The 27,392-nt window shown below is 42.4% G+C and overlaps 1 protein-coding gene and 1 long non-coding RNA gene across 3 annotated transcripts; both read left to right on the top strand.

Annotated features, from left to right (window-relative positions):
• Positions 1 to 947: 947 nt before the first annotated feature.
• Positions 948 to 3,894, top strand: LOC147419791 (linamarin synthase 2-like). Of its 2 annotated transcripts, none has more exons than XM_086506095.1 (2): positions 948 to 1,591; positions 2,678 to 3,894. In XM_086506095.1, the coding sequence occupies exons 1-2, from the start codon at positions 1,018 to 1,020 to the stop codon at positions 3,604 to 3,606; spliced, it is 1,503 nt and encodes a 500-aa protein (XP_086362221.1). In that variant the 5' UTR covers positions 948 to 1,017; the 3' UTR covers positions 3,607 to 3,894. The 2 variants fall into 2 exon arrangements, with proteins under 2 accessions (XP_086362221.1, XP_086362220.1); XM_086506094.1 differs by having other exon boundaries at positions 955 to 1,591; positions 2,672 to 3,894.
• An 8,434-nt stretch (positions 3,895 to 12,328) lies between these two features.
• LOC147419792 (uncharacterized) lies at positions 12,329 to 14,846 on the top strand. The gene is made up of 2 exons (XR_015187175.1): positions 12,329 to 14,674; positions 14,752 to 14,846. It is a non-coding gene; the product is annotated as an uncharacterized LOC147419792 (long non-coding RNA).
• The last annotated feature ends 12,546 nt before the right edge of the window (positions 14,847 to 27,392 follow it).

Genomic DNA, 27,392 nt, shown 5'->3' on the forward strand with positions numbered 1-27,392 from the left:
TGAAAGCCAAAACCTCAAGGCTCACATTCTCCATTGCACAATCTCGCATGTTTCATTGAATGTTGCCAATTTAATTTATTTATATGCACGATCCTTCACACTTGTTCACTCATATTATTACTCGTCTTTTGTCGCTCTGGGGGTAAAAAATAGTTAAATTGCCGCTACGGTGGCAAGTTGCTTCTTGGTGGCCATTGCTTCCTTTCTCGTGTCGCCTACATATGAAAGAATATGCACATGTAAGGCTAGAGAGTGAGGCCCCTTGAATTTTGAGCCCTATCGCTCAACTCATTTTACGCACATGCAATTCGGTAGCAGACGTAGGTCGTTGAGTAATTTCACTGAGAGTAAGAATTTTGTAGATGCAACGACAAACTACATGAGGAATCATTCGCGCACTCTTAGATATTGCGGGTTGAGTCTCCAATCCTCGTTAGATTATTTTCTATTGCGGCCTTCATACAAGTGCATGTGCGCAACCTTTAAATTCTGGCTCTGGGTGAAATTTACTCAACAACCTACGTCCACTACTGAATTGCATGTCCGCAAAACGAGTTGAGCAGCAAGGTCCGAAACTCAAGGGGCCTCACTCTGTGTCGACTCTAGCCTTAGGTCGGCTTCACAAACAGATGCGGCCCTACATGGGCACTCACACCGTGAGCACCTTTTGCAGTTGGGAACTTATGAATTCACAAACGGATGGACATATATTAGAGCCAGTTCACGTGAAGGAAGGATGTTGGTTCGCAACAGCAGTTGCAAATTTTTTTAGTTTCCATGAGAAATTGAGAAAAAAAGGGTGCAACTGGTTGGCAACTAGCTGTGACCATGCTCCTAGGCGAAGGGGTGGTAGACCACGACAAGAAAATTGACGCTCATGATGTAATTTTTCAGGCTCTCACAGAACTAGATTGCTTAATCGCACTACTGCTCGCAGCTCTCACGGGAACGTAACACGGCTGGTTGCCGGTCGCGCAACACAAATGGGCAACCACTGAAGCATGTGAAGTGGCTATAATGACGTTCGGACGTTTTTGGTTACATTTGCCTACCTACCGAAGAGAAGCTACCAACATCCATTTTCCAGTACACTCCTCGTCCCGCGTAGCTAGGTCCAGGGCTGCTCCTGCTGCTATCCCCATGTCAACAGATCAACACGTCGTGGTGTTCCCATGGCCGGAGCAAGGCCACATCAACCCTGCATTGGTCATCGCCCTCTTCCTGGTAGAGTCCGGCATTCACGTCACCTTCGTGCACACGCAGAGAAGTTATGCCGCTATACAACAGTCCTCCCCTTTGCTGGCAATCCCCCTCATGAAGGTGGAAGTGGTCCCCGACATTGATCCTGACATTTGGCGGCACCCCGCTGCAACTGAGCAGGGCTTTGACCTCCTCCTCTCCAAGCTCATGCAGTCCCATCCCTCCCCCTCTTGCCTGCTCGTCGACACATTCTTCCCTTGGTCACACTCGCTGGCTGCTCGCTATCGCCTACCACGTGCCCAAATTTGGACTGCCTCAGCCTATGCTTTCACGGTCGGCCTGTATGTCCCCGAGCTGATTGCAAGAGGATACCTGCCTGTCTCTCATCCAGGTATGACATTCTCCATTTTTATTGGATCCTATGCATTCGTACTTTGACCTTTGGATAGCTCCATTTTGAGGTTTTGGGAAGGATTTTGAGGCTGATAGAGCATTTGAAGGGTCAAAATGCAGAGGTTGAAGTGTGTGTGTGTGCGCCCGCGCGTGCTTCGGTAAGATGTGCTCCCGTAAGGGAGAGGCTGGATGTTCATGTCGAGTGTTACTCAGTCATGTGAAAATGTTGATTCATGTCCCGAGATCGCTCACTAGTTGGATATTTCTCCCTTCTGGACAAGTGAAGATTCCAGATGTCCCTCCTGACACCGGGAGTGTCGCTTTTATGGTTGCTTTCCTTGATTTTGTCAGAGTGCCTTTTTGCCTCTGCGGTTTTGTTGTATTGCTACAGATTGGTTAGGGCATTATGGAATGCATGTGCCTGCTGCATTCCGAAGCCCTAGTCATTAATGGCAAGTTACAAGGAGAATTCTTAATCTCGCCAAGATCATTCATGCGTTTTCTATTTTTTAATCTGTTTAGTTTATTCTGAGATTTCCTCTGTGTTTTCCGTCCACGTAGATGTTAAGGGAGATTGGGTGAGGATGGCAAATATGATGTTCTCGCACTGTTTTGAAGGAGAAGATTACTAGAAAGAGGTACTTGCCATATCGTTGTCGTGTGTCGCCGATGTTCGACTTATCCAACATGGGCTCCACAGGCCCAGCCCTAGGATGGAGGTAGAAAATAGAATGTCAAGCTTCAACTTTAGATGATCTCATTGGTGGGTACCCGAAACAAATCAAGACTTTCAGGTGTTTTGCTTTTCAAGGCCATCGAAGCACGTGTCGTGGTGATGTTGAGATTGAAATTCAAGCCCAAGCTGCAACTTTGAGTTGATCTATGTGATTGCATCATGCGTTGGTTATTTTTTGCTATAGTCGTATATGGGGTTACTTGTCTTTCCTTCACTTTGCTTGAATTAAAGGAGAAGAACAAATAGTACTTTCTATGCGAAACTGTGTATGTGTTTGTACAAATTGCCACACCTTTAGATGTATGAATGGTTTGAATGATTCATGATACTGCTTTTGATCAGGAACAGGACTGGATAAAGTAGTCGATTTTATACCAGGATTAACCCCTTTTCGAATGGCAAACTGTCCAGCAATGCTGGCTGTGTCCGACCTCGATGATTTCAGGTTTAAGTTCTTTGCTTCTGTGCTTGACCATTCAAAAGATGCAGACCGAGTGTTAGCACACACAGTGTATGATATTGAGCATGAAGTTGTGGATGCGTTGAGGGAGAGTAGCGGAATTTGCATGGATCCGATTGGGCCTCTAGTCACCGACGCCCGTCATTGCCTGCTTCCAGAAGACTCCATGTCAATAAGCTGGCTAGACAAGCAAGAAAAAGCTTCTGTGCTCTACATAGCTTTTGGAAGCGTGTTTACTATGAAATATGAGGATCTTGTTGAGCTTGCATATGGGCTAGCGGCAAGCGGACAACTGTTTTTTTGGGTGGTAAGGCCGGACAGTTATGCTGTTGAAAAGCAACCAGATGAAAAGCTTCAGGAAGCTTTCAATCTACTCAAGAAGCAAGAAAAAGGTTATATAACTTCGTGGGCGCCCCAACTTGCAGTTTTGCAGCACCCGTCGGTGGGCGGATTCCTTTCGCATTGTGGTTGGAATTCTACTTTTGAGAGTCTTCATCTGGGGGTGCCCATTCTTGGTTTTCCTTTAGGAGGAGAGCAGCCAATAAATCTGAAATGTATAGTGAATGATTGGAAGGCAGGATTGGCTCTTCAAGAAGCAGAGGATAGAGGTAAGCCCCTTGGAAGAGATGGTATAGAGAAGGCAGTGAGGGGAATTCTAGCTGGAGAGGAAGGTAAAAGAGCAAGAGAGGGAGCTTTGAAGTGGTCAAAGCTATCGCACAATGCTGTCGTGGGAAGCTCAAGGAACAATCTCCAAAAGTTTGTCAATGACATCATACAAGGGCGATTGAAGGTATGTACTCTTAACCAGAATGAATGAGAGCTGAATTGGACTGCACCATTTTGAAGACAAAAGTCTCTACCACATTTGAATATTGATTTACAGAAGATCAAGACTATTTCGCTTTTGCACATGTGCATCCATTTTGTGAATGTAGATATTGGTCTGTTAAGATTGGGGCTTACATGTACGAAAACCTCAAGTTTATCCATTTTTTCGCCATCTTTTGTGACTGCGAAGTAGCTAGACAGCCGGGATTTATGCCATAGATGCTGGGATTTATAGCTATATTTTATCTTGAAAATCAAGGTCCAATGGGTTGAGTCACATCGGCAAGATCACCAACATTATGAAGATCAATTTCAAACCTGTTTCCATGGGAGTGGCAATAGGTTTGCAACTGGGATTTTTTATTTTCAACCAGAAAATTTACATTGCAAACGGGGATATGTGAGAACTTCTCTCTCTCTCTCTCTCTCTCTCTCTCTCTCTCTCTCTGGTGAAAAGGAGCTACATACCGTGAACAAGAGATCTCTGAGGAGGATCGATGGGCTATCAAATGGGAGTAGAGAGAGTGGCACCAACTTGGTAGCAAATAGGAAGAGTGGAGTATAAACCACCAAGAAATTGGTACTCTCTCTCTCTCTCTCTAAAACTCTCTTCTTCTTCTCTCTCTCTCCCCCCCCCCCCCCCCCCCCCCCCCCCTTCCCCACCCCGAGTCCTTGAATGTAGTGGAAATGAAGAGAGAAATTGCCCTGACAGCTTGGAGCATTGTAACGAGAGGAGAAGGTTTGTTAGGTCGTAGAAAGAGGCCTCAAAAACTGTTCCACAAATGTTGAGAGAAGAGAAAGAAGAGTTCAACGTCGTAGAAACAACGCCAAGAGACTCCAGTGATCTTTTTGATGGGGTTTGATTTCATGACATGCTACGAGAGAGAGAGAGAGAGAGAGAGAGAGAGAGAGAGAGAGAGAGAGAGTTAACTCTAGGCCTAGGTGCTACTACACGAAAGAAACTTACATCTTTTGTAAATATGAAGAGCTTGGTCACCATGAAACTCCTCCTCGGAACTCACATAGTTGAACCATTTTTAGCAATAAATCTCTTGATTTTTTGGCATAATGAGACATGCCACAGAGGAGAAGAGAGAGGCTTAAAAATATTTGAGCATTTGTCTACTTACTGAATGGGTCCCTTCATTAAAGGGCCTATATTGTTTGTTCAATTGTTTTAGAATGTTTGTGGTTGTTCACCCTTGTCTACATTGAGGTCGTAAGCCAACATTTTGCCTCCTCTTTTCTATGTGGCGAGAAATTTCGCACCAAAGCATTGTATCTTTGAATGGAGTGTTCAGTGCTGAAATATTTTTCAATGATTCTACATCTCAACCCTCTTAGGTTGACCTTGGAACATGTTTGAGTACTGTTCAACTATGCAAGAGGTGGTGGTCATATTTTGAGTATTGCTCAACTATTGCAAGTGAGGCAGCTGACTTGCAGGGCAATCTTTGGATGCAAAATTTTAGGACTTGTAAAGCTAGTGCATGTATCATTGGTCATCAGTAAAAGTAGTGAAGTTGACAAGGCTCAAGCAATTGGTTAACTAGTCCCCCCCCCCCCCCTCCTCTTTTTTTAATTTCTCTACACAAAAACGTTAATATTTGCAAATGAGTTTTTTTAACCAATTTACGAATGGTTTCATGGATTATCTTGTCCTTGCTAGATCATGCCCAATATTTTTGCACAAGTATGCAATGTAAGACGCTTTGTAAATGATCTCTTTGTTCTTGACGCACGTTTTTTTAAAGATTCCATGTACTTAAGCTCAAGCTCCGGAGCTGGAGGAATTTTCTTGGGGAGTTTTGTGAACTTCATTGTTTCAAGGAGTTACTTTATCTATCTATATCTATACTATTATAATAGGGGAAGGGATTCCTTCCCCTCCCTCGGACACGTAGCTGTTTCTCTTTAGTTCGGCCAGTGTGCCATGCAGCCAGTGTGCTCAGTGGGAAAATCTTGCGCGGAGAGAGAGAGAGAGAGAGAGAGAGAGAGAGAGAGAGAGAGAGAGAGAGGCGGCCGGTAGTACTAGTATTATATTATATCATATACAAAAAAGACAAAGTCTATGCTCTACGTGGTTGCAAATGCATACATCCACGTCCACAGAAGCTAGCCTCTCGCCAGCATGCCTTCACGGCGGCACACTAGCAACCTCTCCTCCATGTCAAGGCATGCCACGCTAGCAGATAATCCACATATCGAAAGGGTTGCCAACTCCTCGGCCGATCCTTTGGGGCTCTCACCTCGAGCTCATGTGGCTTCAAGGGGAGGGAGTCCAAGCGGCACTTTTTAGTGCGCAGTCCTTGGATTTTCTAGCATCCAACATCTCCGCAACCTAAGGTCAAGCACAACCACAACACCACAACCCAAGGCAGAGGACTCACCGAGTCCGAATCACTGAAGTTTACGGTTTAACCTAGAGAGGCTAGGAAGTGCGCTCTCACTATGAAAATCTCTACTTGCTTATCGTAGCCTTTTACTGCGTTTTGTAGAGAGAAGGTCTAAATTCAGCTTGAGAGGGAAGAGAGAGGAGGGTAGGTTTTTTTTTGTATTTAAATGATTATCACGACTATTTTCGTTAATATTATCGTGATTATTAACTTAGTTATTATCGTTATTATTACCACGTTTATTTTCGAAGGGAGATTTAGCGTCTAAACTTTCAAATTTTGGCTTAAACATTCTTTCCCTTCCCTCTTTAAATTTTGGTGTTTCCCTCCTCTCAATAAAAATTAAAGAATATTATATGAAATTTTTAAATTTAAAAAAGAAAAGTTACGAAAACATGTAACAAGAGTTAGCTATTTAAGATTATACTTGGTTATAGCTAAACTAATCACTGTCACTTGATTAACATAATTGAGTATGTTCACAAAATTAGAGAGAGGAAGAGGGGGGAGAGAGATGAATGGATTACATGAAGTATGCAGAATCATCTTACAAAAGATCTCTACATGAAAGCATAATCCAATTCTAAGCCCATGGTTTCTAAATCAATAAAGAGAGAAAATGGAATTGTCGTTTGTGGATGCGTTGGCTTCATCATTTTCGAATTCGTCATCTTTCATCTCATCATCTTCATCATCATGACAATCATCCTCGTTAAGACTTGTTGTCGCCCGACTTGATCCATCGACCTCCCTCTCCTCTGTCTCTACCTCATCCAAAGTAGGAGGTGGAAGAGGGTCGAAAATGGTCTCCACTTTATCAGTAGAAAAAATGGTTCTTCTCCAAGGCGTTACGGGAATTACAAATCAAAGTTTTGGTTGGTGGATTACTCGGATATAGATGACCTATAGAAGAGAAGCTCAAAGTAACATTGGTATAATTAATGTTACAAGAAAATAAGAATAAAAAAGGTAGTCACTCACCTGCTCAGTGGTAAAACTAAATTGCCATATCTCCCTGTGTGATGCACACTAGAGTCCACCAGGTAGAGGCCATTTTCATGTCGTCTAGATACATTTGTAAACCATTTGCACTCGAAGATGATGGTATGAAAGGTTCTAAAATTAATCTTTAGTATCCTTTCAATAGTTCCACAGTACTTGGCTTCATCACCGTCTGTGTCAAAGTTGCCCATGATGTCACAATCCATGGTGGTTCTATGAAAGTGACGACCTTTTGACCACATAGAGTTGAAGGAAAGGCACTACAAAATAGAAAAATATCTTTTATCCAATACAAAGATAAAATCAAGAAAAAAAATTTCAATATGGTTTAGGTATATGAGTACTCTACCTTTGGTATGCAGCCTCATGCATACTCCCATTCTTTGTTAGTGATGTCTTCTCCGCGTGCTTTTGCTTCGGTTATTCTCTTATGAATCCACTCCGCACTAATGAGAGTTGGGAAACATGCAAGGTGTTTAGGCACTAGGGGTGCCCTCCTTTCTCCATGTGCTTGTTTCCATGCTTCTCTCTTGCAAACGCCTTGCCTTTGTCACTATCCACAAGTCCACCCACTTGGTCATAACTTTTGTATTGAGAATACAGAAGTTATTGACCACTTGGGATAGATGCATATCCATGTTAAGTAGTTTTTCTTTTCCACTTGGCAAGTGTGAAGTCATCCTTGCATCTTTCTCGTTTGACCACATGCGAGGCATTGAAGGATCAACTTGTGCAAAATACACTGAGATGTAAACAAATGCCTCTTGCACGATCCACCCTTTGGCCATATATGCCTTTGTTTGAGATCGTAGCCGCACAAAATCTTTGAGTCTTTAAAAACCTCTCTAAGGAGAACATCCATCGTGCGTGCACTACTCCACATATAGCGATCTCCTCCACCACGTGAACCAAGAGGTGGATTTGACTAAGAAGGACTGATTGAGGAAATGCATCCTCAATGGCACACACAGTTTCTGTTGCAAGTGTTCGAGCAACAGGGATATCATCTATCTTAATTTCCCTGGAGCTCAGAAATTTGCAAGAAAACACACAAGGATACACTAAGTGTTGGTTGAGATTATTGTGTACATAAAAGAAGGTAGTTGAGTGGAGTCTTGTGGTGTACCTTACTAGCTCTCCAAGTTTGAAAATAGCATCCCTAACTTTCTTGTCCCGACATATACACATACTCACCAGCAGAATGAACTACAATGTAAATTACGGGAAGGAAAAGTGAGAGAAAGTCATGCACACAAACTATAGATAGAATAGAGAGAGAGACATTACTTGAAGCATCTTGTGCCAATCATGGGACTTCAACCCTTCTTCGCTTTTGTGAAAGCTCCCTTTAGCGACCTCATGTATCCTGCTGGTGTGCGAATAGAAGCAATGGTATCCTTCACTTTGTCTAATTCTTCTTTGGCTAGCATCCATGGTGCTTTAGAAAGCACAATCTTTCCATTGGGGGCACGACATGGAGTAGCAGAGACGGGGAGACGTTTCAAAACCCTTAAATCCTCCCATAGTGTTTGGGCTACATTTTTGAATATGTGCATAGGATCCAAGAGGTGTTGTATTTTTAAGTCCTTCCAATATAGAAGCTTTAAAAATATAGAATACCTTGACATACCTTTTGGTGGAGGATACGGAGCCGGATTGTTGTTGTAGTGCTCTTCCCAAATGGTTGCCCAATCTGGCATCGTGAGCTTTAGAGGTGTCTTCCCATTTGTCGGAGCCTTGTGCTTGCAATGACCTTGGGGTAAGAAATGATGGTTATTTGGATAGATTACCTTGCCTAAGGTATCGGACCTCTCTGTCACCAATGATGGTCCGCAAGTAGGACATGCATTGTGACCCGATGTGGACAACCTTGCATACATAGCATATCGTTAGAGAGATAGAGGGCTAGAGGGGGCGGAGAGAGAGAGAGAGAGAGAGAGAGAGAGAGAGAGAGAGAGAGAGAGAGAGAGAGGAGAAAGCATATACTAGAAATCTCTCCAAGCCCATGATAGTTGTGCCTAGTCCACATAAGGATTCCCCTCACAATGGCTTCTCCCCCCCTTTGCAAGTGAGACGTCTACAACAGGAATGCCTCTCCATAACTCCTCCAACTCCTCGATGAGGGGCTCGAGGTAGATGTCAATATTTGACACTTTGTACTTTCCTGGCACAAGAAAGGAAAGAAGTATATTTTCCTTTTTGGTTGTCTCCCATGGTGAAATATTGTAGTTGACGATCACCACAGGCCAAGTGCTCCATGAAGTAGACTTAGTGCCGAAGGGGTTGACACCATCACTTGCTAACCCAAGCCTCAAGTGTGGAGGCTTCAACCCAAACTCTGGCCAATGAGTTTCGATGTATCTCAATGCAGGTGAATCGGAAGGGACACACATCATTCCATCATTTGAGCGGTGGTTGGTGTGTCACGCGAGAAGCTTCACGATAGACTTGCTTTTAAACATGTGTTGAATGCGAGGAATTAAAGGAAAATGTCTCAATACCTTGCAGGATAGGTGTGTCCCACTCGCTCGGGTCTTGTATTGTGCTTCCTCACACATGGGACATGAGGTAGCATGTGTGTGTTCATTGCGGTATAGCATGCAATTGTTGATGCACACATGGATGCGCTCATACTCCCTTCCAAGTGCAGTGACATATGATCTAGCTCGTCGACGATCTGGAAGCATGTGGTGATCTTTTGGCAACATTTTATCCATCAAACTACAACAAACATGCAAATTAATATAATTACAAGGAGGCGGTGCCATAAAAACAAAAGAGATATATTAAAAGTTATATTTCAACCTTACCCAAGGAGTGCATCGACACTTGCATTGCTCCAACCGAATTTCGCTTGCAAGTTGAGGACTTCCAACGATGCTCGGAGCACCGAGTAGGTGTTCGGACACTCGCCATCAATCTGTCCTCCGTTGTTGCTGCCCGTTGAGTGCATGGCTTGCAATCCTCCTCGCATTTGTCGCGTTCATGAGCCAGTAAGTCATCATACATGTCGAAAATGTGCTCATCCTCTGCATCAAAGTTCAACTGAGAAGGGAAAGCAGTTGTCGAAGTAGAGCTAATGGGTGGATCACCATGCGATGCACCCAATTTGTCCAATATCTCTTGCCTCTGTCGTTTGGCTTTGCGTGTCGGCGCAGCACAACCGAACATAGACCAATGGGGAACCTCCTCAAGCAAGGGGTGAGTGGCGCTCTCATCTCTCCGAGCGCTTTTTCGAGGATGTCAAAGCCCTTCGTTCTCCACGTGCTCCAATGCAATGCGCCTCAAGTGAAGGATTGCCTTTTTGCACTTGGCGCAAAGACAAAGGAGTTTTTCCTTGAGCCACCGATCACGTTCAGGCCCTCTAGGGGGACCAAGATCATCCCAATCAACATCTTGCACATACGACAATTTTTTTATTTAGTCACATGTGCCCTAAAAAATAAACATTTAATTAAAAAATAGACATATTTTAATTAAAACAAAGACGATATAGTCAAAGAGAATTTTTTTATTTACTCATATGTGCCCTAAAAAATAGAAAGTTAACTAAAAAAATAGATACACCTCAATTAAAAAAATGACTATATAGTAAAAGGGAATAAAGTGCAATGAGTGCCTTTAAAAAAAAAAAGTACAATCGATGTGCGCACTAAATGGGTTAATTTTTTAATCGCAAATATCTAAAAGTACTTAAAAAATGCACTTAAAAAATATATAAAAGTACTACAAAAATAAGTACTCATAGAAAAATTAAAAATTTTCATAAAAAAACTCAAAAGGCTAAAAAGAAAATTATTGATATCTAAGGGTAGTACACCATCCCCCCCCCCCCCCTGCAACCTCGGATACGTTTGTATCCGTTGAAATGACATGGTGCGGTAATGCCTGCGGTAATAGTCGTGGTAATCCTTGGCCCTTAAAAAAAGAAGAAGGGTAGAGTATGTCGCGTTTTTGCGGCATATCCTACCTTCTTCCTCTCCGTCATCACGCCTGCTTCAAGCTCCCTCCCACTCCTACACCTCTCTCTCTCTCTCTCTCTCTCTCCTCCTACACCTCCCACACGCTCACTGTCTCTCTCCCATAAACATAACAACAACAACAACAACACACACACACACACACACACACACACACACACACACACACACACACACACACACACACACACACACACACACACACACACACACACACACAGAGTCACAAGATGGGCACCACATGCCAATACAAAAGAACAGATTGAATAGACTTTTAGCACTTCAATAACAACTGAATTGAGAGAGAGATAGAGAGACGACACGTGACATAGAGTGGCATAATTCCACCCCAGAGATATTGGCCCCAAACCTTGGTGCCCCTTTCGGTATTTCTTTATACTGCATCAACACAGTGCAAGCCGATACTCCAGACTGCACCTTCTCTAGGAAGAATGCCAGAGAATGAGTCCGTAGTACATATTTAAAGGCCCTAGGCCCCAAATGCAGTTTACATGAAAAGCCTTCAAACTCAAAAGCTTATGGTCCAAAAGCAATGCCAAAAAGGTGCCAACATAAATCACGGAATTTCGTACAACTTCCACGTCAGCACTGTCAACGCGTTTTGCGGAAGTTTGCCACGTCAACATTGTCAGCATGAAATGTGGAAATCTGTTCAGTGTTCCCACATCATCATGTCAGCGCAATAACAAGATTTGTGTGTGGGGGGGGTCCTACTTTATTTTAATCCTTTATGTCACTTGGGGCCCCATCCGATAGGGTCCCAATAAGTTGGCAGGACTTCTTCTTCTGTTACTTGTTCTTCTTAGGATTTAGGCCCCTCGACCGGCATCTGTAAGTTGGCTCCATTTTTCAGGGCTTTGACACGTCAACAGTTTGTGACACACACATATTCGGTTCAAAAAGGAGCTTCGGTTCGTTTGCGACATTTTCATCAAAGGGGGTTTACCGCGTTTGTCTTTGGAAGCTCAACCTAGCGGGCAACCTTTCTACAATCTAAAGTAATCACTAAACAACCAACCCCCCCCCCCCCCCCCCCCCCCCCCCCCCTCTTTCCCTAAGGGCTTCTACTTTGTTGCACATGCACACAAGCCACACACAAACACACATTTACATCCATAAATGAAGAGAGAGAGAGAGAGAGAGAGAGAGAGAGACCTCATTCATTTGCCGTAGGTTGTTTAGTCACGTTGATGCAATCATTTTGCTTGTTGTAGTATGTAAGCTTTGTTTGCAAATGAATGTACGTGGTAGATTTGTTAGGCGTTGGATTATGAGAGAGAGAGAGAGAGAGAGAGAGAGGGAGAGAGGGAACTATAGAGATAAAAAGTGATGGTTGTAGAGAGAGAGAGAGAGAGAGAGGGAAATAAAGATATCCGTGGGGAGAAAGAGATAGAGAGAGGAAGATAAAGAAATAAGGAGATAAAGAGCAATGGTTGTAGGCGAAGCAACCATTTTTTGGTGTGCGCAATGCGGGTATGCTTCTGCTTTTGAAGAGTGCTATGAAAAAGACCTTTACGTGAAGCCGATGGAATTCAGAAATTACTTTCTACTCTCTTCTCCTTAGCTTCTCTATCATTCTCTCTCTTCCTATCTCTTGCTTCCCATGGAATATGCATTAGGTTGGACAGCTTTCAACGGTACCGTACCTTAGAACGGAGGCAGGCATGGAATGTGCAAAGTAATCCCTCGAACAAGGAGCTGCTGTGAAGAGATGCTGCATAAGAAGCAAAATAAAGAAGCTCTTCTTCATAGCACTCTACAGAAGCAAGAGCACTCTCGCACTACGCACAACACAAAACGTTGGCTACTTTTACAACCATAACTCTTTATCTCTACTCAAAACGATGGCTACAATTACATAACTGTATATATATCTGTGTGTATATATATATATTTATGCATGTATGTAGGCACTAAGTACGGGAGCATAGCATCCAAAGGTTAGACACTTTCTCTTGGATATAGTCCTTTTTTAATCGTGGCGTTGCGGTCATTGATCCACTTATACATGTATTGCCGCAACGTACCTTTGGTTTTACCATGGTTGAGATTGTGATGATATCTAAAGAGGTACCACTTGACCATTGGCACTACTAGCCTCTACTTAGGTCTACTAGTATCTACGTGCTTGTGTGCTAATATACTTGCGTACGTATTTATAGATGAGTGAGTAGGGGAGAAAGCTAAATTTCATATTGCTCTTTGTAATGTAGATGTCAGACGAGAGACCACCTGGTAGGGAGCAGCCATCTGGCTCTTCTGTTGGTTGGTTCACATCCACGTTGGGCTCCCACCCGAGGTGGACATTGTCTCCAGTGAACCCGAGTCTTAAGGCGGTGAGAACAAGCAATTAAATAAAGATTATATGTGGCTAGTTAACCCTTAACCATGAGTATCATAGGTTTATTTTTGTTATTTACAGGCATGACCATTCTACACCTACTCTACTCAGATTCCTCCAGCGGTCGTAGATCCATACCTACAACAGGCTCTCTCTTTACGAGACCAGTACCTCCATTCGACGAAGGGATTGTTTGGCCGCTACATTCCGCAGCAGCTTGTGACCTACGGTCTTTCTCCGCAGTTCACACCATGGGGGAGTCAGGGAGGGACCCCTTACATCTAGAGCCTCGCATCGACGGCACCTCAGTCTACAACCCCTTCTTATCATCCTACTCTACTTCCATCGTAGGGTCCCACTCCCATGGCATCACAGGGTCCTACACCACTTCATTCCACTCCTGCTTCGCCAGAACACCGTCGACGTACTTCCTCTAGCGGCGCGCGTTGACGCTCGTCTCAAGATAGCGAGCATCGGGAGAGACGAAGAGGCGGTGGACCTTGTGGCTTTACTTGCTTTGGTAGTGGCGGGGGAACGAAGTCCCCTATTTCAGAGCGTGCCGCTCCTTCTGACATTGAGGACGAGGATACTGACGCACCTGTGTCAGACACACATGGACGCTACTACAGGGTAAAATATGGCGGAGAGGTGGACTTTGGTACAGCACAATGCGGGGCATTCCGACATCATCTTCAAATTCTTATACATTCGACGTACAAGAAATATTTTGTAAAGTTTAGAGATCAACTATCCGATCATACACATTTCATTGAGGACGCACTGCATGCTAGATTTGCAAATGTCCCCGATCAACGTTTTTCACAACAGTGGTTAGAGGGCTACATAAAAACATTTTTGAAAAACAAACAGTCCAGTGTACGACGCGCAACAGCTAACCAGGTTAGAGATCCAGATAGTAGCTATCGCGGTGGCAACATGGCAGATGCGGAGTGGGAGTGGGAGTAGGCAATGCAAGAAAAGAACGATCAGGCTGGCGATGGGCTCATCCTACAGACAACAATGCGAAGTCGCACCAGACAAGCTTCCACGCACTATGGCTCGGGAGGCAAGGTAGTCTGGAAGGATAAATATGTAAGATTGATTAAATTACAACCTAAATCGGTGATTATAAAGATTATACTTGATGATTTGTCATTGTTATTGCTAACTTAGGAAAATATCACTCTTACTCGACTAACCAGAGAGATGGTCGAATATCGGAAGCGACATATAGAATTTGATACTTGGCGATGGTTGTTCGAGAACAATCACATCTCTCGCGAGCAATTCGACGCAACGGTTGGATCACTACAAGCGGTAAGTTTAAACAAGTATTTTTTTATCAATTGTTTTGAGCTGTTGATAATTATTTAATTTGGTTTGGGTTTATGTAGAGTCAAGGTGATCAAACATACGTGTTACGTGCCTTTGGACGACGACGAGAACAAGGAGGATTAGATTGAAAAATATTTGTCTAAACTTTTGTAAAGTCCCAATGTGGCACAATGTATATACAACTATTTACATTTTATTGAGATTTTTTGAAATAGTTGATCTTATGTACATTAGATTGTCAAGGTAAAGTAAATTCCATTTCAATTCTTTGGTTTTTCGGTATACTCTTTCAAAAAACAATTGATGTTTCATTGTTTTATGTAGGTCAAAAATAAAGGTGCTCATTTGGGCCACCCAAAATTGAACGGGCGTTTAGCAATAATTAGCACGGTAATACCAGCGACAATTGACGCGGTAATAGCAGCGGGTATATTACTGTGATTATTGCTTTCAAACCACTACTGCAATTTGAGCCACTGTTATTGCAGCATACACAATTTACTCTCTCTCCATTTTCCTTTGTTTTGTCGCGGTAATGCTAACAGTTATAGACTACTCCTTTTATAGTGTCTGCTTTCCTCTCATCTCTGACCCTGCTCGCTAGCAATGGCTATAGCTCCAATACTCTCTCTCTTTCTCTCTCTCTCTCTCTCTCTCTCCCCCCCCCCCCCCCCAACTCTATTGTTGCAGAAGCGATGGAAGGCCGTAGGAACAACATTTCCCACCTCTCTCTCTCTCTCTCTCTCTCTCTCTCTCTCTCTCTCTCTCTCTCTCTCTCTCTCTGCGCTATTGCAAACAACAAATGAATTTTTTTAATTGTTTTTAAAATTTCACTCCATTCGCATGTCTGAGTGTTGGTCCGACTTATATGCTAAAAAGCTACACGCTCTCTGCTCCTCTAAATATTTTTGGCCTTGCTCGCTAGCGAGCGGCTATATCTCCAGTAGTCCCCTCTCCAAAAAAAAAAAACCCGCTATTGTTGTAGAAGCGATCGTAGGTCGTAGGAGCAAGAGCAACAATCAACATTCCCCACCTCTATCTGTGTGTGTGTGTGTATGCACGCGCGCACGCTATTGCAAACAGAACATGGATTTTTTTTTTCAATTCCACGCCATTCTCATGTCTGAGGTTTGTTCCCACTACGTTAACGTTAAAAATTTGTATTGTTCAGCCACAATGTTAAAAACTTTCTTATTAGAGGTTTTGCGATTCAAATTAGATGAATTTTTTTCTATTCCATTGGTTGTTCCCACTATGTAAAAAATCCGCATTGTGCAGCCTCAATGTTAGAGAGAGAGAGAGAGAGAGAGAGAGAGAGAGAGAGAGAGAGAGAGAGAGAGAGAGAGAGAGAGAGAAGAAGAAGAAGAAGAAGAAGAAGAAGAAGAAGAAGGACTCTAAGGTCAAAAAAACAATCCCAAGAAATCTTAAGATCTAGCAATGAGTCTTGAGCTTAAGAGTTGCTACAACACACACACACACACACACACACACACACACACACACACACACACACACACACACACACACACACACACAGATCTAAGAGTGCGAGGAGGCCATTGTCAATCATGCTCAATTCATATCTTGAAGCCTCGGTAGGAATTCACAAAGCATTTCAGGTTTATGTGCCTACAAAAATGTTTTCGGACATTATAAAGCCCAAGTGGTATGTGAGGTATGGAAGGCCTAGGGATGGGTGCAATTTAGGAGTTACATGGAGGGCTAAGATGTTTGTCAAATGTGGTGCACTTCTCAGAGCGCAACAAGTCCTCGATGAGCTTCTTGTCTGCAATGTTGTCTCATGGAGTGCATTGATTGCATGATATGTCCAACAAGGTCAAGGTCAAGAAGCTCTGCATTGTTTTCAGCAGGTGCAAAGATAGGGCGATGCACTTCTCAAGGTGCAATAGGTCCTCGATGAGCTTTGTGTCCGCAACGGTGTCTCATGGAGTGCATTGATTGTAGGATGGGTAGTATGCATGCCAAGTGCGGTGCACTTCTTAAAGGGTAGTATGTATGTGCAACACGTCCAATAGGATCAGGGTTCGAGAGCTATGGGTTGTTTTTAGCAAATGCAAAGAGAGGGTGGTGCACTTCTCAGAGCGCAATAGGTTCTCGACAAGCTTCATGTCCACAATGTTAGTCTCACGGAGTGGATTAATTGTAGGATAGGCTATATGTATGTCAAGTGCGGTGTACTTCTCAGAGGGTAGTGTGTATGTCAAGTGTGATACACTTCTCAAGTGTAGTGAGGGTTAGGAAGCTCTGTGCTGTTTTCAACAGATATAGAGAGGGAACCTTTCCAAATGAAATCACATACACTTGCAACTTGAAGGAATGTGGAAGTACACAATATGTTGATATGGGCAAAAGAATTCACAATGACATTGTTAGTCGTCAGGGGTTCGTCGTGCTTGGCACTCTCTTGGTTGCAAGGGTGGCTCTCAAGATGCATCCACATAGCATCATCAAAGGCGGCGCCGTTGTACTAGTAGACCTTAAGATATTTAAAACTCTCGTAGGTTTGGAGGTAGATATCTATGATGATTGCCTTGAACCATGGTATGCTAATCCACATATTATTTGTATGCCTCATATTTCTTCCACAATCTCTTTTTTGTTAAGTACGGTTCCATTTGTTCTCCACTATTTATATTTTTTTGTCTTTGTTCTAGTAAAGCTGGTTATGTTGTTGAGTCGTGTCGTCTTATTATTTTAATTTTTGAGAAAAATAATCCATGTAGAAGAACCATGAAACATGTTTGTACGTTTTTGCATCGTAATAAGTTCATTCTCAACGTTTCTTCTTTTCGAATGTTAAATACAAGTAGTAGTTAATTTAATAAAAGTGGGGAGCTTAAAAGTCCACTTATTGGTTTGCTTAGTAACGCTCTAGTATGTTGTTTAGATCTGTAGCACTTTTAGTGTTTTTACTCCTACTTTGATAAATGTATGGTTGAGTTTGCACATCAACTTTAGAAGGTGATAGAAACTCAATTCTTTGGTTTAATAGAGCATGTTCTAGTCATGAATGAACTCTGAACAAACTTGCACCTACTCTTGGGCATTGATAACTCGAGTAGGGGAGTCATAGCTTTTGCCTAGGTTATGCATGATGAAGGTGATAATCTTTTTCTTCCTGATTGGGCAAGTAGCGATGATAAGGTCACATATTAACAAGTTTTCAACTTTCTACGTGTTTGATTATGATTTGCCTCTTTTAAGTTGGTACATAGTAGTATTCAATTCTAGTCTTAGTTTAGGTTATGATTTAAGAATGGTTCTTTTGTCCCTTTTGAGAGCAGATTGAAAGTGATCAACTCGTATATGATTCCATACTTATCATTCAATGGCCCGCTCCTCAAGATAGCCAAATGCAACTGGAAGGAGTTCCTTAAACGAGTGAAGAGATTCCTAATGGACAACCAGGGAGGCCATAGCGAGGCCGGTGGGGCAAGGGGTCTCGGAATTGTTAATACTAGTACTCACGCGAAGGCCCAATGTGCCAAGTTTGCAACTGCAATTACAAAGCAAGATCAAGCATGAATAGTGATGACTAAGGCCATGATGGATAATGTCATAAAATCTAAGATTTAACCAACCCAAATGATTTTATCATATTAAAGTGATCATTTAATGTGAAAGAATAAACAAGAACAAGGGTTAGATATAGACATGTGCTTATGGATCTATCTCAACACGGGGCCAATGTAAAACGGTCCAAATGAGAGATGGTCTATCAAAGAGCAATGCTACCTAATGGAGCTTAAAGACCTTAGGGTTAGCTTCATTAAAGACCTCCAAAGGTTAGTGTCAAAAGTCCTTAGACATAGGACCTTAAGCAAGTTGGGACTGATCTTGAGGTGGGAAGCCTACACTTAAGCATGAGATCCTTGTTGTGCTTGGTGACTAAGGTGCTTAAGGTGTTTGTGGGAACCTTACCCAAGCTTAAGATGATTGTCATGCTTAAATGACTAAGGTACTTGAAGTGTTCAATTCAAACATGATCTCTCAAGAGACATAAAAGATTGTCATGCTTAAATGACTAAGGTGCTTGAAGTGTTCAATTCAAACATGATATCTTAAGAAGCATAAAAGACATATGTCAAGATCCTCTCCATTTTACCCTCATGATGTGCTCGAATCCTATTGAATAGACTTTAAAGGGGTCCAATGAGAATTTAAATGCATTTGAATAAATAATTAAGATCTTTCTCTCAAAGAGAAAAAAGAGGATACTTGTCCAAATGATATAATAATATAAGAGAGAGAGAGAGAGAGAGAGAGAGAGAGAGAGAGGTGGACCAAGCATGAGAGGGAGTATAGTCTCCCGCACACACACACACACACACACTCATTGTGTGAGGTGCTAAAGACCTTAGGGTTAGCTTCATTAAAGACCTCCAAAGGTTAGTGTTGAAAGTCCTTAGACGTAGGCCCTTAAGCAAGCTGGGGCTGACCTTGAGGTGGAAATCCTACCCGAGCATGAGGTTCTTGTTGTGCTTGTTGACTAAGGTGCTTGTGGAAATCTTACCCAAGCTTAAGGTGCTTGTCATGCTTAAATGACTAAGATGCTTGAAGTGTTCAATTCAAACATGATCTCTCAAGAGACATAAAAGATTGTCATGCTTAAATGACTAAGGCGCTTGAAGTGTTCAATTCAAACATGATCTCTTAAGAAGCATAAAAGACACATTTCAAGATCCTCTCCATTTTTCTCTCATGATGTGCTTGAATCCTATTGGATAGGCTTTAAAGGGGTCCAATGAGAATTTAGATGCATTTAAATAAATACTTAAGCTCTCTCTCTCAAAGAGAAAAAAGAGGATACTTGTCCAAATGATATGATTATATAATACAAGAGAGAGAGAGAGAGAGAGAGAGAGAGAGAGAGAGAGAGAGAGAGAGAGGTGTGGACCAAGCATGAGAGCTGGTATACTCTCCCACACACATACACACACACACACACATAAACTCATTGTGTGAGGTGCAAAGTGCAAGATTAAAGACCTTAGGGTTAGCTTCATTAAAGACCTCCAAAGGTTAGTGTTAAAAGTCATTAGACATAGGACCTTAAGCAAGTTGGGACTGACCTTGAGGTGGGAATCCTACCCAAGCATGAGGTTCTTGTTGTGCTTGCTGACTAAGGTGCTGAAGGTGTTTTTGGGAACCTTACCCAAGCTTAAGGTGCTTGTCATGCTTAAATGACTAAGTTACTTGAAGTGTTCATTTCAAACATGATCTCTCAAGAGACATAAAATATTGTCATGCTTAAATGACTAAGGTGCTTGGAGTATTCAATTCAAACATGATTCGTTAAGAAGCATAAAAGACAAATGTCAAGATCCTCCCCATTTTGCCCTCATGATCCTCTCCATTTTGCTCTCATGATGTGCTTAAATCTTATTGGATAGGCTTTAAAGCATCAATGAGAATTTAGATGCATTTAAATAAATAATTAAGCTCTTTCTCTCAAAGAGAAAAAGAGCACACTTGTCCAAATGATATAATTAAATAATACAAGTTAGAGAGAGAGAGAGAGAGAGAGAGAGAGAGAGAGAGAGCATGAGAGGGGGTATACTCTCCCACACACACACACACACACTCTCTCTCTCTCTCTCTCTCATTGTGTGAGATGCAAAGTGCAAGAGCTCCATCTCCTTCTCCAAGCTTGTTGAAAAGTTGAGAGCCTACAACAACACTCTTGGCTATGGAATGCAAATCCAAGCAAGATCCATGATTCAATGCTTAAGCATGCCATCTTCTTCATCTTCATTACTATGCTATTATGCTATGCTAAGCAAAAAGAGTGATGATAAGCGAGGAACTATTTCTTTCTCCTATGAATGATTACTCTTCCTCTTCTCTACCCTCATTCCCCGCTAGCTCTCTCCACCTTCGAAGGTGTTTGAGGCCTTGGGACTAAGGCCAGGGATGTTTAATTCTTTGATAAAGTTTATATTATGCTCGTGATGCATGAAGATCTCCATCTTCATTGCATCACCTAGGTCACAAGGAACAAAAATATTGTATTGTACCAAGTCTCTCTTGATGGGAGAATCTATAGTACAAAAGCCTATTGGAGGGTGGACCAGCTCCACATAAATCTAGTCCTCAACTGTTGTCAAGTTCTCTGAACTCTCTCTCTCTCTCTCTCTCTCTCTTGCAAAAGTATTGTTCATGCCAAGTTAATTAAGTATTATGGTTATGTTGCTACCGCTAATTAAGTTCACCCTCTATGTTCTCCAAGTAGTCTCACAAAAAATGTTCACTCTAATTCTTTTAATTCTGCTATTCTCAAAGTTTATAGGCCATTTCCATTATAGATAATGCCAAACTATACTTGCAAGGTGGCCAATGAAAAGGGCTAGATCTACACGCCATGCTACTTGCCCCTCGGTGGTCCTTGAAAGTGCAACAAGGCGATGGAGGCCTTGGAATGGGGAGAGGTAACTAGATACTTCCACAATTTGATGTCTCATTGGTCCCCCTTGGCTGTCTAAGGTGGAAAGGGTGTTGCTTAACCCTGCCTGGAGGGAGTTGACTAGAAGGATGAACAACAAAGGACTTCTCCGACTGGGCCAATTTTTGGACTTCAATAGCAGCGAGCGATTGGAAAGGATCATACCAAATAGCCTCCAATTTCATGCTCAATGGGATGGAGAGATTGCTGGTAAATAGAGAGTTAGAACGGTTGAACAACTAGCTGCCTACCGTCTGTCGATTGGAAAGCTTGGCGGTGGCCAATAGATAGACATTTTCTTAAATCGCACACCAAGGCAGTGTACAACACCCTCATGAATTCACTGAATTTGTTCTACCCCCCCAACAAACAATGGGTCAAGTAATGCCAGAGGCAAGATGGGTGTCAATAGTTGAGAACATCTGGTGCCCAAGTTGGCTGCTTAGGATGAAGGTATTTATTTGGAAAGTAATGTGGGGGGCCTTGCCGATTGGGGTGAATGTCCTATCTAGAAGTATTGGGCCAGATAGATGCCCATAATGCAGATTTACAAGTGAGAACCACCCTCACCTGTTCAAGGACTGTCCGGGGATATGTGGCTTGGCAGGGAAGATTTGCAAGTGGATTCAAAAGACATGGAAGATTGGGTTCTACAAGAATGATATTTTTCTAGGGGGGAAGGCGATCATGAGTCAACCACTCCTCATCAATACTCACATTGTTAGGTTTTGTTACTTTAAACACGTCTAGAAGGCCAGGAACGGTCGACTTTTTGAGAACCGCATTGAAACAACAAGGTTTATGGAGATTATTCAGGAAAGCAAGGTAGCAATTATTGCCATTGGGAAAAGGAGAAATTGTGCAAAATTGAACACGGTGGTGACAACAACATTGGTGGAATTGCGTGCTCAGGCTTTTCACCAGTGTCGTGCGGTGGCCTTCGTTTCAGCCGATGTACTAGTGTTTGTTGGAAGATGTCATGACTCATCATGAGTATGACCATTAGGAAGGGAATGGGGTCTAAGGGGGCCTCTTTATTTGCCATGGGATTAAAAAGGAGATTATGGAAGGGGCAAATGGGTGGATGCCATGTGGATTGAAATGGTGGGTATGGCAGGTCCTAAAAGTAAGTGGTCAAACTTGTTCTCTTTTACAAAATACAGAGAGAAAATCTCTTATAAATTCAAAAAAATGAACTTTTCTCTAAATAGTTGAGTAAAAACCAATACTTTCTCTCTCTAGTGGCTGTCAGTTTCTCCCCCCCTCTCTCCTAAAAAGGGGTCCCTCCAAAAATGTGCTGATCATTCCCTCCCTCTCTCTCTACTGCACCATCTCTCACTTCTCTTCACTTCACTTTCAGTTTTCCCTCCCAAAACCTCTGCAATAGAATTTTGAACCTTCTTTCCCTCCTCAAGCTTACTGCATTCTCCTCAAGCTGAACTTCTCCATTTCTCCATGAGCCTCACTAAACACCTCTACCTAAAGCTGAAGATCTACTGCATATTCTTCTGCTAGATCATCCCTCTTTCTTTCCTCAACAGGTTTCATGCTCCTTCTCCATTGTGCTCTCTAGAGAGGATCTACTTTCCTCTCAAGCTTTGCAACATTATCTTCCCAATTAAGCCAACAAGCAGGTGGAGCAGTATAGCAATAAGTGGCATCCTTCGTCTGATGTACCACCAAGAATCTTGCTCTATACAACTGAGAACATGGATGTGCAATCTCTAATCATAAGTGTTTGTCTGCAGGTTGTGCCACTATTCTCCATGGCATCATCGGGTACTCGACGACCTAGGAGTGTCATTGGCTCCATTTCATGTAGCAATGTACAAGACGACAATGGATGTTGGGTGACGATGGAGTTCAAACATTGATGTGGATGACAATGCAGCCCAACTCAAGAGGTGCACACAAGGTCTCAAGGAGACACATGGCTTCTCGAGCACACCATTGGAAGGGAAGGATCATGGAGTTCAAGCAAAATCATGATGGCAGGCATCTTACAAAGGTGCAACATGTGTATGTTGCTTCACAACTGAAGCTAGAGACAACAATGGATCCATCGAGGTTTCTTGCAAACTATAATTTCACTCCTCTGTCAATTCTTTAGATTGTATATTTTGTATTTGTGTTGTATATATTGCTTTGATGTCTATAAGGGTTTCATTACTTGTTCATGTTTGCAGATGTATTCCCATCTGATTTTGTAGAGTGGGAGCCAATAGAGTCATTCACAGGAACTTTTGAGGCCATCCACGTTGACCTTGGCAAGCTGCTCTATGCTGGTTGTCCATCCGTGGAGCTTGTCTCACGGGACATTTTGTTTTATAACCATACTTATGTAACGCCTAGGCAAGCTGGGTATGGTAATCTTTCACCAGTTCATCCACCAACCTTGCAGAGCATGGAATGGCCTAAGCCTAATAGTTCTTTGATCACAACAACCAAAAGGAGAATCGAGGTTGATGTGTATTTAGCAATGAAGTGCACGTGCACCTATGGTTCCCATAAAGCTTCTCTAACTTGGTTTATGTCCCTTTATGTGTTCATGTTTATCTTTCGACTGCAGAGTGTTCACAAGACACCAACAATGTGGACTTGCAAAGGGGAAAGTGCGATCAACAGTTTCCTTGCACTTGGATGGAAGACTAAGGTGGTCAACCACAAGGGAGATACAATCAAGTGCTCTGTAGTTGCTGAGAATGTGGTGTGCAGATACCATATTGCGAAGCAGAGCTTGTCAATTTTCTTTCCCTACAGAAGATGGAAGCTGACAAAGGGAGAATGGGAGGCACTAGACTCTAATGTTGCTCCTAAAGAATCAATTGCTCTGCAAATATGCCTCGACAATAATGCAGTGCATGACGTCTCGGTGAATAACGACTGGAATCTCAGTCACCTTCGCGAGTATCTTAATCTTAGATATACCTTGCCCAATCAATATGTTTTTGTAATCAATGAAAAAGTTGTTCGTTCCAGAAAAGAGAAGAGCTTTCTGTGTGAAAACATTGGTTTTTCACGATGTATTAATGTAAAAGCTTGTAACTAAAACGATTTCGCTCCCATTAATACATATGGTGTTCTGAATCTCTGCCTCATTTTTTAATTTGTTCAAGATTAAGTTTGAAATATGCAAGTTTTTTTATTTTCGAGCGTGAAGACTTTCAATGTTGGTGTCTTTCAATGCTTGTCGCGTGATTTTTTTTATAATTATAGTTTTAAGTTAATTTGATGTTAATTTTAAGTGCTTTAAAGAAGTGAAATTGAGTATAAAAGTCACTTTGTAGGATTTAAACTTCATTTCTCACATTCACAAAACATAAGCTTTCAGCTCTCTTCCCATCTTCTTCACGAACAGACCCATGGCAACATCTTCTGACGCACTTCTCACACAATTACAGAAGATAGGACTTGTAGATCGCGCACTTGAACTAGTCAGTGTGTTTGAGGGGACGATCGACATGCATGCCATTGCTAATCTTCATGTAGAGGGATTCCAGAGCTTTCTTGACTACATGATGGAGCACATGGAGGAATATGCATAGTCTTCGAGGGATCCAACATGGCGTGGTTGCCAGTGGATTTTCTCAAACACATCTATGCGGTTGATAAAAACTTTCGCTATTGCTTATTGAGGTTTATAAAAGGGCTTACTGAGCGGGACTACATGACAGAGGATGATGATGACCTCATAGACTTGGGCATGGGATGCATAGGCACCCAATTCATCTCTTGGGACATGGTTCTGGTATTGCTTGTGCTTGAGGGCATGGAGAAGGAAAAATCGAAGGAAAAGGCCGACCTGAAACCTCTTGTAACCATTGTGGAGGAATCAAATGAATTTATTGAAGAGGTTGATGAGCAGGCTGAAGAACCTATGGCACTTGTCCTCTTACAAGATCCCAGCTCCATTAAGGAGGAAGATGGGATGATAGAGGGAGACGAGGTGCTGGAAGAAGCTCCTGACCTACCATCCCATGCGCGCCGTGGCGCACAGGGTATTTTTGTGGCCCGTTCCACATCGTTGGTCATCACCGTGGCTTTTGGTCATCCCACGACCTTCGTACGTACCTGAAATGGCTCTGTTTCACAAAATATTCACCGGTAGACGTCCCACGTTAGACGAGTGTTTGGATGGTCGAGGAGGTGAAATCTAACTACTTGATTAATTCAAATACTTCAACAATAGAAACTACACAATAAACTATTAGAGTTACACCGAATGAGAGAAAATCGAGTCGTTTATATTATATCAAAAGATTACAAATCTGATAAACGGAGGTTACATTGGAGAACTAATTCTTATGGAGGCACCCTTCATTCCTCAGATTGAGCATTAGAACTAGATCTGTATTTTTTAATGTAACTCGCTTTACATGCACCATACAAGATACACCATCTTGGAACAACTGCACCAAAATGTCCTCGACGGCATCCTATAAAGCCAAAAGAGCCGCACGCTGGATACGTGTAACTGAATCTGAATATTTGTCTATTATTTCTCTTACCACCCGAGAAAAAGCTACCTTTGGTATAATTGGCTCCGTGCTCTTTTGATATTTGCGGATCTCACGTAGAGCAATTGTTCCAGGCTTCCATCGCTTTTTCTTCTGCGCTATTGGAGGTGGTGGAGGAGCCGCTTGTTTGGCCCATTGAGGAGGGTCATTTTATACTTCTTCCTCCTCTCTTCTTGGGCTTGCTGCTCTTCAAGTGTGAGCTTGTCCTTTTTATTTTCCGCACATTGTTTTGCTCTCTGAGGAATTTTTGATGGTCTAGAGCTCCGAGCCTTTGCTTGTTGGGCGGTTTGAGCCCTGTCCTCTTCCACTCTCTTCTTGGACTCTGTTCGTGCTTGTAAATTAGCCAAGTGGACTCTCTTAGCATCAGCTCTCTGCCATTCTTCCTGCTCTCTCTGCCTTCTTTGTTCTTCACACACTTTCTATGCTTTTCTATTTGCTGCCTCTTTCTTTTCTAACTCTCTCATTCTCTTCATCCTCTTGGCATCTCGTGCTATTGAAACGGGATCACCAGGTATTACTTTGATCACCCTTTGTTTGATTTGCGGAGGGAATTTCTGCAGCATAGTTGCGGTTGCTTGAGCAGACCATTGTGCATCACCATTGTGCATCACCTCACACACTCATCTTTTAGCTCCCCTAGCTAGTATTTAGAAGTTTTCTTCCCTTTTTAAGTTCACTTTTCATTCTCTCTCTCTCTCTCACATAAAACCACACACAATAATCCACTTTTTCAAGCTACTCCTAAAATTTCAAGCTCTCGACATCACCGTCTGCTTAATATTGTACCGTTTGCGCTTTCAAAAATAATGGTTGAGGGCAAGGGGAAAAGAAGAAATTCTGCTCCAAAATAGTGTAAAAATTCAAAAAATAAACCTAATTTTCTAAAATTTCCTCCTAGAAAATTCAAGAAAAGGGATTTTTTATGTTTGAAAAAATGATATTTCTCGAACACTTAGCACAAAAGGTGATGACAACTTGACATGCCTGAGGCGAGAGCCCAACTCGACTGCACTATTGTTTCTGTGACTCTGTAGGCTGCGGTTGGGTTTTTGGGGACTTGGGAATGAAGTTGGGATTCTTGGGCAATGTGATAGCCTCCAATTTCGTCATCAAAAAGGCTAGAAGATGCAAGTTAATGATAGCGTGTCATTATTTTTACCAGTGCTTGTTGGCATCTAGGCCTATCTGTACTCTTGTTGCTATGAGATTTCAACCTATAATATTTTGTAAATGCTTTTGGTGTATTAGTGGGTCCGGATTTCCAAAGCCAAAGCATAAAACCTCTCTCTTGTGTTGTGCACACCAAATGAAAGGCTATGCCTAAACTTTTAAAGGTATGTAACCTTTAATTTGAAATAAAGAAAAGAAAGGGGAAAAGGAAGGGTTTCTCGTTATTTGGGAGGTTGGGAAGTTGGAGGTGGTTACGCTTTTCTCTTCCTTTATCAATCAATTTGCATGGTTCATTTCTTCTCTCTCCAATTGGCACAACTCTCTTCCTGGTTCTTGTTCTTTCACTAGTGTGCTTTCTTGCAATATCCATGGAGAGTGAAGGAGAGGATAAAGATCAGGATGGCTTTGATTTCCATTTTCTATGTGTCATAGCATAGTCCTTTCATGTGTGTGTGTGCATGGCTATGGTCATGAGAGAGAGAGAGAGAGAGAGAGAGAGAGAGAGAGAAGAGAAAGGAGGTGTGTGTATGTTTCTTGGGTGGGAGAGCAT

The sequence above is a fragment of the Adiantum capillus-veneris genome, chromosome 29 (assembly GCF_014529385.1).
Source record: "Adiantum capillus-veneris isolate H3 chromosome 29, ASM1452938v2, whole genome shotgun sequence".
NCBI lineage: Eukaryota > Viridiplantae > Streptophyta > Polypodiopsida > Polypodiales > Pteridaceae > Adiantum > Adiantum capillus-veneris.